The sequence below is a fragment of the Papaver somniferum genome, chromosome 5 (genome assembly GCF_003573695.1).
Source record: "Papaver somniferum cultivar HN1 chromosome 5, ASM357369v1, whole genome shotgun sequence".
Taxonomy (NCBI): domain Eukaryota; kingdom Viridiplantae; phylum Streptophyta; class Magnoliopsida; order Ranunculales; family Papaveraceae; genus Papaver; species Papaver somniferum.
In genome coordinates, this window is record NC_039362.1 from 1,916,621 (window position 1) to 1,929,239 (window position 12,619).

At 34.3% G+C, this 12,619-nt stretch overlaps 1 protein-coding gene and 2 long non-coding RNA genes across 5 annotated transcripts; 1 reads left to right on the forward strand and 2 right to left on the reverse strand.

Annotated features, from left to right (window-relative positions):
- Positions 1-1,494: 1,494 nt before the first annotated feature.
- On the reverse strand, positions 1,495-4,163 carry LOC113277209. 3 transcript variants are annotated; one of them, XR_003324785.1, is made up of 4 exons: positions 3,617-4,163; positions 3,423-3,511; positions 2,419-3,222; positions 1,495-1,795 (listed from the first exon to the last, which is right to left on the reverse strand). It is a non-coding gene; the product is annotated as an uncharacterized LOC113277209 (long non-coding RNA). The 3 variants fall into 3 exon arrangements; XR_003324784.1 differs by having other exon boundaries at positions 2,419-2,575; positions 2,962-3,222; positions 3,423-4,163; XR_003324783.1 differs by having other exon boundaries at positions 3,423-4,163.
- Positions 4,164-6,197: 2,034 nt separating this feature from the next.
- LOC113277172 lies at positions 6,198-9,596 on the reverse strand. The gene is made up of 5 exons (XM_026526331.1): positions 9,576-9,596; positions 9,132-9,195; positions 8,825-8,981; positions 7,636-7,784; positions 6,198-6,453 (listed from the first exon to the last, which is right to left on the reverse strand). Exons 1-5 carry the CDS (start codon positions 9,594-9,596, stop codon positions 6,320-6,322), a joined length of 525 nt encoding a protein of 174 aa, XP_026382116.1. The 3' UTR covers positions 6,198-6,319.
- Positions 9,597-10,577: 981 nt separating this feature from the next.
- On the forward strand, positions 10,578-12,289 carry LOC113277210. The gene is made up of 4 exons (XR_003324786.1): positions 10,578-10,839; positions 11,406-11,500; positions 11,643-11,789; positions 11,917-12,289. It is a non-coding gene; the product is annotated as an uncharacterized LOC113277210 (long non-coding RNA).
- The last annotated feature ends 330 nt before the right edge of the window (positions 12,290-12,619 follow it).

The following is a 12,619-nucleotide window of genomic DNA, read 5'->3' on the forward strand; positions in this document are numbered from 1 at the left end:
TCATTTGGAATTGAACATGACAATTATCAATGTGGAATTTTATGGAATATGAATACTCCAAAAGATATATATATATATATATATAAGATTCATTGTTAGTAAAAAAATATAATCAATTACATATTAAATTATGATTTAAATAGAGTTGTTGATTGGTAACCTAACAACAAGCTGCGTTCAAACACCTTTTTGCTAAATATTGTTGGCCGAATTTAGCAACAAATAAATAAATAAAAATAACATATATTATAGTCAAATATGACCGTAAGATCAAAAATTAAGGACGTATGAGATTACATCAAGAAAAAAAAAGGAAAAAAACGGAACACGAGTCGCAATCTGTATGACAAAATAAAATGAGATCCAGACCATTGTTAAATTTCAATCAGACGGGCCAACTCTCTCTGTCAGAATGAGATTGCAATCCATATGACCAGATCCGCATTACTAGGTTACTTTTCATTAAATGAAATCCCCGTTCTTTGTCAATTTCCCCTATAAATCTGTCTTTATCACCATCGTTTCTCTCAATTTCAACTCTTTATTCTAATCTGTTCTTCTTCTTTATTGGTTAATCTCTTGACCTTGTTGTTTTCCTTCCGCTTTTTAATATTTATTTTAGGGCTTGATTTACTTTTTTTATATGCTTGATGATAACTAAAAAGTTAGGGTTTACCTTGCTGTTCTTGTTGGTTAAGTTTAATTATATAAATGCATATCAGTTTCTTTTACCTGCGCGTCTAATATTTGCTATTTTGGTTCAAGGTTTTCGAGTGCAGCCGATTGTGCCTTTCAGTTTCTTTTACTTGCGCGTCTAATCTCTATTTGCTATTCTGGTTAAAGGTTATTCTGGTCACTGTTCCTTCTTACTAGCTTGGTATAAAGAATTTTCATTCTGCATCTAATTTACAGAAAATGGACCAGATCACTATAAATTCCCCGATTCAGTATCTGCACATTACTAAATCGAAATCTGAAAAGTATTTCGCCAATTATAATCTGAGCTCTACACGAACCAACAAATTACAATTTACAAGTTAGCGACAAAAGTCCATCACCTAGGGAAGCCTCGGGACATCAACTCAAACCAGAGTATGACAATGGTATAAAAAGAATCAATGTGAATAGATATCGATAGTTAAAGAATAAAAAAGATAACATTTAGAAGTAAGCAATGTAGGAAATTTTGTTGCATCCTTAATTCAAGATTCACGGGTATTTCCTAAGCAGCAAGCATATGTACCAAGACTTAGAAAAAGTAAAAATGCCCTGTATGCGGTGTAAAAAATTTGACCTGCATCAGTTCTCCAAGAAATAAGCAGGCAAGATACATGGTTCTGCGAAAAAGAGTTATGATGCAACAAAGGATCAACAGGGATATGAATACATTTAGCAGATACCAACAACAACAAATTAAACCTCGAAATTTAGTGAAGTGTATTTTTTTAGCTCTTTACAACCTCGAAATACTCCAAATACAGGAAGAGTCACAAGTAAATGAGATTGTTAACGCATGAATTGATTAAAGGGAAAACAAGTTTCAACACAAGCATTACACAGGAAAAGGTGGAAGACTGTAAAGCTCTCGCCAAAGAACTGTTGCATCTATATTTCTAGCTCTTAAGTAAAAAGGATAAACAATCTTCACATAAGGACCTCTAAACTTCTCTATTTACTTATACTCAACAAATTACTCAAGTACTCAATATCGAATAAGAGTTGTTGGGCTCCCCGGTCAATTATAAATTGAATTCCACGTATTTGCTCCATGTTAAGTGTGGTGAGGTGGCTCCCTCTGCATTCATACAGTGAAACATTGAGTATTCTTAATGATCAATGTACTATCGACTCAAATTAATATTGGAGACTAAATAGTCTGCAATACTCAAGACCATGAGCTAAAGAAAGAACATTTCCGACCTAAAGAGTACTGACGACTGACTGACTGAGAGAAGAAAACAAAACTATTTTGACCGAAATAAACAGTACTGCAGCTGCATGTAAATTACAATGCAATATACAAACAACATATTATGATCTAATCCTCCTAAGGACACCATCATATGTTCTGGTTCCACCATATCTGGTCTGAAATAACACATTTCGTTTTATAATGGTCAAACCATGTTGTTGTACTTGAAATGTTTGTCTGCTTGGGCGGCAGCAAACAAATAAATTGATAAAATTTTCCCTATTTCTCATCGGGACATTATCTTCCGTTAAATGCAAAGCTACGCAAATGCTAGCAACTCTGTTAATCAATAGGTACATATTCCATCTTGTTGTTAGGCTCTGTTAGTGACCCGAATTTAGGCTCTGTTAGTGACCTCAATGCCGTGAAACATTAAATCACAGAATTCAGATAAAACTCATCTAAACCATAAAACAGAAAGGCTTGGGAGAGAACCAATAATATACCTGGTTTACCCTATAAACAACGCGCCATGCAACATGATACCAAACGTTGCCCGCATCAATGTCTTGCACGTTACCTGGCTTAATCAATCCTGCTTCCGATGCATTACCTAGCAGGAAACCTTGCTTACAAAATTCCCCCAGAGGAAGCTCAAGTACCCTAACATTATTCAAAATAAACACGTGAAAAATTAATAAATCTTTGCCAAGCCCTCGTTAAATTCGGGAAGTTAGATGCATACTACTAGACTATCTAACAGACTAATACCAAAAATTATGAATAACTTGTTTATAGAAACCCTAGCTAGAAATTTAACAAAAATGAAATATGACTGGATGATAAATAGGTAGCGCCTTCGGTATCTATCTCAGTTATCCAACCCTAGGTTTCTTAAATTTAATATTAAACATAGAAATTTAGTTTTAAGTGTATTTTCTCTAGCTCTTTACAACCTCGAAATAGTTCAAATACAGCAAGAATCACAAGTAAATGAGATTTTCAATGCATGAATTGACTAAAAATCAAAGAAGTTGCACAAGCATTACACAGGAAAAGGTGGAAAACTGAAAAGCTCTCGTCGAGGAACTGTCGCATCTACAGTTCCAGCTCTTCAGTACATTGCCAACTTATGTGTATGTCAAGCAACCTTGGCAACAAAAGAAAGCTATCAAAATTCCAAGAACGGCTCCAGCGAATACTTGTGATAGTGTGTAACAACCAAGTTCCTTCAGCTTCCGTTGACTTATAGGATACACTTGAAACACCTGATATGGCAGCGGCTTACGAAAGCACATTTGGAGGGATCTCTGGAAAACAATAATGTGAGATTAATAATTTGTGAGATTAATAATAAAAAAGAACACTTACAAATGAATTATAACTAATAGGTACACCAAGATGCATAATAATTCAGTGATAAACCTAAAATGGTTAGCAATATTGCTTCCGGCATCCCAATGAGAAATTAACCAGAGCCTGTTAAATAGCAAGGATTGACACCTCTTACTTTTTTTTTACGCAGCTAGTCGTCGTCCTTGAATCACTAAAGAATCAAGTTCAAGCTTCTTGTAAGTCCTCTCAATCACCTTTTCCTCTCTGGTACAATTAAATATCATTGTGCATCAAACAAACAAGATATTTGGAGATGAGGTCTTAAAATACAAACACTGGGTATGGATAATAGAACAAGGAAAAAAAAACCCTCTGTGAAGCAAAAGACTTGAACTTCTTTAACCAATCCTGTGAGCAAGGTCCTCGGCTTGCAAATCCACTTGGTGTTCCTACATGATTCATCATAGAAAAAGGGGTATAACTGGACCAACATATTAAGTCAAAAAAGAGACAGTAAGCATTTTATCAAACAGTAAATGAGCAATAATGTTTTCATTTCTTTTAACAGAAAATCATAATCGATTAAAAGAAGAACTCTGGGAGCGTGACAGAAGAGATACAAATCCAAAATAAAAAAAGAAACAAAACAAAAAAAAAGCAAGACAATTGGGAGCTGAGAAGATTAATTATACTTTTAGTCTTTACTTTTTCTAACCGAATCAAGTAAACTAGGAAAAGGGAAAAAATTATGATGTTTGAATTCTCTGTGTACCCGGAAATGAATGTGAGTGATATACTGGTAAGAAATTTAGAAGAAGTGGTAGGGATAGACTGCTGGTATACTTCAACGAGGAAGGAATGGAAAAATGAAATAATGTAAGAATGAAAAATTAAGACGTGAAAGTGCAAATTTTCGTGGAGACAGAGGTTTAATACAAATGTAAGATTAAATAAATTAAATAACAATAAACCGATTGATGACATAAATGGTATGGTCCAGACCTTAGTTTTAAAAGTCAGGACCTTCCTAAATCTACGTGGTGCTTCCTTGGCACCTAAGGCCCAGACTCTTGGTCTAATGGTCAAGACCTTCCTGAACTTATGTGGTCCCTATATGGCAACTCATATTTGGGTGTTTTAAAAAGTCCAGAATTTAACAAGAAAAAGTCCGACCTTTTGACCCGAGTTTTTGAAAACAAATTCCAATTATAGTATTTTTGAATAATTTCAAAAAGTCCAGTTAGAGGTCTGGACTTTTGATTGTGGACGTTAACAATAAAGAAAATATTTTATTTTTTTAGCTTAAAAGAAGTTATGATTTAATTAAAAGTACAAAATAAAGTTAGATACAACACAATTAATTTTTACCAATGTAGCTACACAAAAACCAAAAACTATACAACAGGAAAAAAATAAAGAAATCAATAAACATTTTTTTTCCCGCAATTTTTGTAATTTATGTTTCCCGCAATTTTTTTTCCCGCAAAAATAAATAAATCAATAAACATTTTTTTTTCCCGCAATTTTAAGCAACAGACGAATTGCTTAAACAAACTTACAAGAAGTTAGTTGGAAGCCTGGAAATACCTTTTCTAAGAATAGTTTTGGTTTCATTCGTTTTACCTTCCTTATTCACGAAGGCACTAGCATTAACCAATTTATTTACCCATGATAATATTTGAAAACAATAACAAAAAAAATGAAAGGTCCGCTAATTTTTAGGACAAAAATGTAATAAAGTTACTTATTAAGGGTAAAAATGGTACACTATCCCATATTCGTGTATTAATTTAAGTTTTTGATATTTTTGAAAGACACACCAAAAAATATCATATTTTTGGTAATTAGGCCAATCGTTTAGTGTAGGAGAAGGGAAATGGACACAGACTGCTTTTAAGGGACTCTACACTGACCCGTCTTTGTTTATCTGTATTAAGTCATTCAATCAGACGATTCTAGAATCTTCAACAGAACTGCATTATGATAATCTACATGATTTTAGCTTTACAAAAAGCAAGAGACCCTATTGATTAGGGAGAGATTTGTTGAGTTTTACAAAAGCAAACCGCCCAACCAAAATACTTTGCCTAACCACAAAAATAAATAAATAGAAAAACCTTTGTTAACATGGCTCCATTTGGCTAGCTTGTCAGCCTCAACAGGGTAGATGAAAAATTTAAAGTCCTCGCCGTAAATGGTTCATCAATTAATATACTTGGCTGGAATAAAATATTCGAGAGTGATATGCTCTTGTCCCCGGGATGCAGCTCCAAAAGCGGATATTTCATTTTTAATTGTATTTCCGAGAAACGAGCTTCATAAGCCCAACATATATCCAAAATGTTAGGTGTGACCTTGGTTATTTTAATCAGCTGTCCAAAATCCATATCTGTTTTTAATTAAGTTAATTGATGGATTTTAAATCGGGACATGTGATCCACGAAAGCTTTGACATCCTCGAGGGGAGGACTCGTAAATGATGATCCATCACACTGACTGCATAAATGAAAAGTCATGGCAGACAATGGGGATGCAGTCTGCTTAGATCTCAGTGTCTCGAAAGACCCAAGAAAGAAAATAAAACAGACAATTACATGATTTCACGTGCAGTGACCACAAGGGAGGAAAAAAATGAATCCTCACGGCAGTCGAAGTTGATAAATTTACTTCGACTATGCTCGTTACTGTCCAGTCTCTACCCTTTTTGCTATATTCTCTGTCCGTTGACTTTTACTATATAAATCTCACTTGCGACTGGTTGTTGTCTAATGAGCATAGTAGTAAAAATGAAGTTCTCAAACTTTTTCAGTGTGGCATTAGCTTTAATCCTATGTATCTCATCACCAAGATTGATCTCTGCCGCTGAAGAAGAAGGTGGTGCTAAAGTTGCAGAATCTGTTTTGACTCTTGATCACATTAACTTTCATGACACCATCAACAAACAAACATGACTTCATTGTCCTTGAATTTTAAATAAAAATCATGGAAAATCTGTTTGCTATCCAAGTAATTCTCAAAAGCAGATTTGTTGTATATCTACGTACACAAATTCATGCTCACGCTCCATAGTATTCATACGGCACCAATGGAAACAACTTCCCGTTCCGTAGTATTCATCCGGCACCAAATGCCACGGGTTAATACCATGGGGTTCAGACAACACCAAATACCATGGGGATCAGACGACACCAAATACCATGCACTGCCTGTCAAAAAATACCAAAGAAACAAAAAATTACAATTGGTAAGAATTGCCTCAACCTATTTAGCAGTGTAATCTTTCTGCATCAGCATTCGATGCATTATCTTCAACTGAACTAACATTGTCTCCTAAAACTCCAAAACCCATTGCCTGCGCCAACTTCTGAAAAATATATTCAACTCATTTGAGAGGACATGATGCAGTTCTACCCTGCAGCAGGACACCTGAGCTATGAGATAAAGAAAGAGACATCTGGATGTTTATCAAGAATGACGGGTGATTCAATTCAATCAGCTCAAACTGACTAGATAATAACGACACACTAAAATCCAGTCGTGTGGTATAGAAAGACAACAAATTGCTTTTGAGAATTACTAGAATAACGCAAACAAAACTCATTTTCCCATCTACAATTCACAGCACCAATCAAATTCAACACAAGTCAATCAATCAATATGCTTATTGAACAACAAAAACTGGAAATCTAACAAATGGAGAAATAGACAACCGCGTCTCTTCGATAATCATCTATCCCCAATCTCACATTAGACAAAATGCAGCAAATTTATTGGAAATGGTGATCCACTGCGTACTCTTACTTTTACCTCATTATGATAGCAAGTCAAACGTAGAAATTGGTAAGTGGAGCTTGTGCTTCTGATGAGAATATGATGGAAAGAGGAATTTCAAGTGTTTCAAGATGCATCTAATTGTGCCATAAGAAGGAATAATAACTACACATTAAAATTCAGTTCGTGTGGTACAGAAAGACAACAAATTGCTTTAGAAATTTCAAGAATAACACAAACAAATTTATCTATGATTTACAGCACCAATCAATCAATATGCTTATTGAACAACAAAACTGGAAATCTAACAAATGCGAAAATGGACAACTGCGTCTCTTCGACAATCATCTATCCCCAATCTCATGTTAGACAAATGCACCAACTATGTAGCAAAATTTAGTGATTTCATAAATAAATAAATAAACATACCCTGATATAGTGATTTCATAAGCCTCCTCCACCTTTTCCTCCTCAGACCTTACAGTTTGAAGTTTCTGTAATTTAGCTTTTTCCCTCTTGTTCTTTTTTAGGTTTTTTTTATATGCCTTTTTGCTCTCAGTGCGATACCTTGCCTTACCCTGAAACTGACAAAAGGCGAAGTTTTTTAAGAGAAATACCTTGATCTTCCAGAATAGGTTTCAAGAATGGATCTTTCTTGATGGAAGTCATCAGTTCTTCGAGATCTTCTTCGGGGATAGATGTAGAAGTACTGTTTGAGGAAGGGTCGTGCTCGAGTTTACTAATCTCAAGTTCTTCTACAGTGGGACTGTAACATAAATATGGAAACACAAAAATGAAGCAGTTAATGATCTTAAATGCACCACTGAAGAGAGAAGATGAGTAATAGGAACAGGAAAATCTCTGTTGGTGTAGTAGTAGTAGTACACCTCTCGCTCAAACACTCAATTCTGTGCAGAGAAGCAGGTCTGTGCAAAGCAAATCAGTATTGAAAGTTATATTTCTATAGGCATAGATACTAGTGATTTACCAAGTTCCAACTAATGAAGTGAACGAGAGAATTTGGACTGGTAAGGTGTAAAAGGAAAATCCTAATTCTGTTGATGCATCAATTCCGAAATTGCGGAACATGTTTCCCAAAATTTGCAGGAGCAAACATTGGGAAACAAAATATTCAAATAATTTGAGTGGACACCTGAGCTACGAGATAAAGGGAGAGATGGTCCAGTCTCCCATTCATCTGCATTTTATCAAGAATGACCAATGATTCAATTCTTTGCCGAGGAACCACTGAATCAATCAGCTGAGTGGAATAATAACTATACATTAAAATCCAGTTCCTGTGGTACAGAAAGATAACAAATTGCTTTCGAAATTTCAAGAATAACACAAACAAAATTCATTTTCCCATGTATGATTTACAGCATCAATCAATCAATATGCTTATTGAACAACAAAACTGGAGATCTAACAAATGAGAAAATGGACAACTCCGTTTCTTCGACAATCATCTATCCCGAATCTCATGTTAGACAAATGCACCAACAATATAGCAAAATTTAGTGGAAATGGTGATCAACTATGGAAATCTAGTGGTACTTTACTTTCATCTCAAGTGGAGCTTGTGCTTCTGATGAGAATATGATAAGAATATGAAGGAAAGAGGAATTTCAATTACTTCAAGATGCATCGACAGAAGAAAGTTTCAACCATTTGATGTGAGGTTTGCTAAAGCTTAATTATGGGTTCGTCTAGATTACACACCAAAATGCTGCTGACTTAAAAAACAAGTTCGATTGGATGCTAATTTCAGTAAATCAAATAGCATAAATGAAGAAAAAAACATACCCTGATGTAATGATTTCATAAGCCTCCTCCTCCTTTTCCTCAACAGACCTTACGATTCGAAGTTTCTCTAATTTAGCCTTTTCCCTTTTGTTCTTTTTTAGCTTTTTTCTATAAGCCTTTTTGCTCTCAGAATGATACCTTGCCTTATTCGTCGTATCTGCCATCAACAAAACAAAACAAAAAAGCTAACGAAAAACAACAAGAATAAAGATCAGAAATCACAGATCTACACATACAAAGATTCAAAAAAAACTTTAAAACAGAGAAAAAAAAAAGCAAAGCTTTTTAAGAGAAATAACAGCTAAACCTTGATCTTTTGAGTTAAGGGGGGTAAAGCACTGGGGTGCTGGATGGGTCTTATTTCTTATCGTCTTTTGCGGTCAAACTCAGTCGTCTCGTTATAGACACTAAGAGTCTCTTTTATGATATAGAAATACGAAACGATAATAGTTTTGAGTACCGAAAAACAGAGAATCCGATGAATTATGCATACAAGTCACAATCTGCATCCCATCAGTTTACTAAACCTACATATAATTTTATCAGGTTTTTATTCTAGCCATCCACAGAACAAGAATATCAGTTTGAAACATAGAGTCTTACAAGAAACATAAGCAATAAATTCCGAAATTGATCACACAAAAATCTTCATCTTTTATTTTAGAGGAAGCTTTTCAATTGATTTTCGTATTGGCATTACTTGCTTAGTTCTGAGATATTATCACTGGATATAACCTTTTTGAAAGCTTACTAGTGTCTTAAGAGTAGCCATCGATCGTCAAAATAAACTTGTGTCTGAATTTGCTCTTAAAACTCAAAATAAATAATAGCGTAACAAAAGAGGAACAGGTTACTTGGAATGTACAAACAATAAAAATTGTGAAATCTGTTCTTCCAGCCATTTACTGGTGTAGTATCAAGTACTTTACAGGTTGGATATGGAGATAGATACCCTGTTTAGGGATGGCGCTTGGTCTCATATCTGCTTAATTTTATGATCGGGCAGTGATTATTTTTCACCAACTTCCAAAATTATAAACAAACAGAACAAGGGACATTCATGTGCTGGGTTTCCAACAGAAAAACAAACACACCACACCAACGAAGAAGGGAAAACCAAACAAGCAAATTAAAGTCATTGCGGTGCATGCATGATTTCAATTAGACCAAGCGAGATCTACTAAAACTAGAGAGGATGCTCAACAATTTCGTAGTTATAGTTGCATCAGTGTTTTCGTCGTCTGGTTGCAGTTTAGGCCGTAAAGTCAAGCAGCCGTTATAATCATTGTTATCATTATGCATCAACTATACCTATGTGACATTCTACCAAAACTAATTAAAATGATCAAACCAAATGGGAGATGTTTGCGTTATCTCATGGAAGAACAAGAGGAGAGAAGGAAAAACACATCAAAAGGATCAATATACTTCAAACAATTTTGAGAAATCTAAATTATCAACATATTCTATTTACATCTCTATCTGACGGCCAGGATGATCCTGCCAAATCTTTTGAGAGAAGCTCATGGCAACGGGATCCGCCTCACTCATGCCTGTATGTAAACGGGTCGCGCGTTATAACCGCAAAGGTGTCACTATATATCCAAAAAAAACTTATCCAAACAAAAGTGATATAAAAACCAATCTAAACTACCCCTTTTCTAATTCAACCCAAAAAACACTGGAAAAAAAACGCTTCACGTATTTATTGCTTTTCAACGTGCATCTTCCTCCATAACGGACAAAAGGTGAATTAAAACCTCTGCTCTAACTCTCTCAAAGCCCAGAAATATCATATTTGTATTCATCCCGTAGACAAAACATCAGATTCTCGATTTCCCTTCTTCTCTTCTTCAATGGTTACTTACTTCAACCATTGAAGCATATTCTTACCTAACCCGCTTCAATTTTCTGACTTAATTTGTCTAAAACAACAAAAACGGTAAAGAAACGAAGTCAACAGGAGAAAAAGAAAGATGAAAAGCGAAAGAAAATTTTGAAACCAGTTCCAAAAGGTAATAAATCGTATCAATTCTTATTCTTTAACGATTTATGTTTCATTTTTTTTTTCGATTGAATGTGAAATGATTAGGTTTAGGTTTCATTTGATTTTTTGGGTTTTCTGTTTTGCTTTTACGTTTCATTTGTTAGGTTAAGTTTTCATTTGATTTTAATTGAAAACTAATTCATGGTTGTATTTTTAAAAAATTCACAGCTCAATTTTGGGTGTGTTTATTTCTTCTGTTTTCTGTTGGCCGTGCATATTTCTAGTTATTTTTGATGAAATATGGTTACATCATTTTCAGTTATTGATTTTTGATGTAACAGATTTCAGATGTTGTTTTTTGATGTACCCAGGGTTTTTTTTTTAGATGAAACCAGATTTTATTTGTTGTTTGTTTGATGATACCAAATCTGGTTACATCATTTTCAGTTATTGGTTCACTTCTAAGTTCAAAAAACTTTTAAAGATTTGTCATTTGTAATTGTAATGAATAGGTTTTAAAGATGAAACCAGAATTGGTTCCATCATTTTTCAGTTATGGTTATGGTTTCATGACTTTGTTGTCACTTGTTACAGGGAAAAAAGGAGAAACAAAGCCATATAGGTGCTCTTTACATCATTTTGAATTTGCTTCATCATTTTCATCTATGATTCGCTTAACTCTATGATTGGTAATTTTCGTTAATGGTTTTTCTGATGAAACCATTCATCATTTTCATCTACGATTCTCTTAACTCTGTTGATGACTTTCATCAATGTTTTCATCAGTTTTATTTATTATTCGCTTATGGTTTACATTTGGTTTCACAACAGGGAAGAAAAGACTTACAAAACCCAATAGGTGCTCGTTGCATCATTTATGTGAGGAGGCACCTGACATCACTGAAAGAAAGGATGGGTTGGACGTGTACCCTAGTGTTCAAATTTTTTGATAATCTTCAATCATAAGTTTTTTCGCAGGTAAAGGCAACAATGAATCCGTGTTTGGATGCACTTCTTAATCAGAAAATATGCTGAAACCAATTTTGGTTGCATTAAATAATATAATTGAATTCCTATTTTTCCTGTGTTCTGCGGATGAATGTAGGTCACCGTAAGGGATCATTCTTACTTCAGTATAGTGAAGAAGAAAAGGTCCGGTCCAACGCATAGAGGAAGAGGATATTCATGTTGAAGCGTACATTGACCCTAAACTGCAGGTTGCTGAGCACAATGAACAGTGTGTTGCTGGAAATTCAAGGGCTATTGCAAGTGAACTACATGGTTTTGCTAGCAATTGAGAGCATATTGCAAATGAGAAGAATAATACTCGCATGTCGTGCCAAACTTTTTTTTTTTTTACATTTCTTCTTGTAGATTCATTTTTAGTTTGAAATTTAAACTACCTGTAAAATGATTATTGACTAATTGTAAGGATTACAAATTACAGTTTATACAAAAAAGATGTCTATTTGATTCAATGATTTCAGCTTGTAGTACCTTACAGCTTATGTCTACAAAAAAGATAGGTTGTTACTTATAAATATCGTCGGTTGTCACCTAATCACAGTAAACAGATACTACTAAACTTTAGATAAGAATTTGGCCTTTGATGAAAGGATTCCAAAATATTGCAGGAATTAGTACATCATTTTCGTAAAAGTAACCATAATTAACATATCAGATGAAAACAAAAAAAAATAACCGCAAATATGATGAAACCAGAAAATGTTCCAATGTAATATGATGAAAACCTATTTTGGTTCCAACAAGTTATCAATGCCTGCAAACTTGGTAGGCCTCGAAAGGGT

What these genes read in the sequence shown, in the direction of transcription:
- LOC113277172 (XM_026526331.1), bottom strand. Translation starts at nt 9,596, where the DNA reads ATGGCTACTCTTAAGACACTA. An exon ending in TGGCTACTCTTAAGACACTA is followed by an intron (nt 9,196 to 9,575) that starts GTAAGCTTTCAA and finishes TGACCGCAAAAG; the next exon opens with ACGATAAGAAATAAGACCCA. An exon ending in TATGAAATCATTACATCAGG is followed by an intron (nt 7,785 to 8,824) that starts GTATGTTTTTTT and finishes TTTATGTTACAG; the next exon opens with TCCCACTGTAGAAGAACTTG.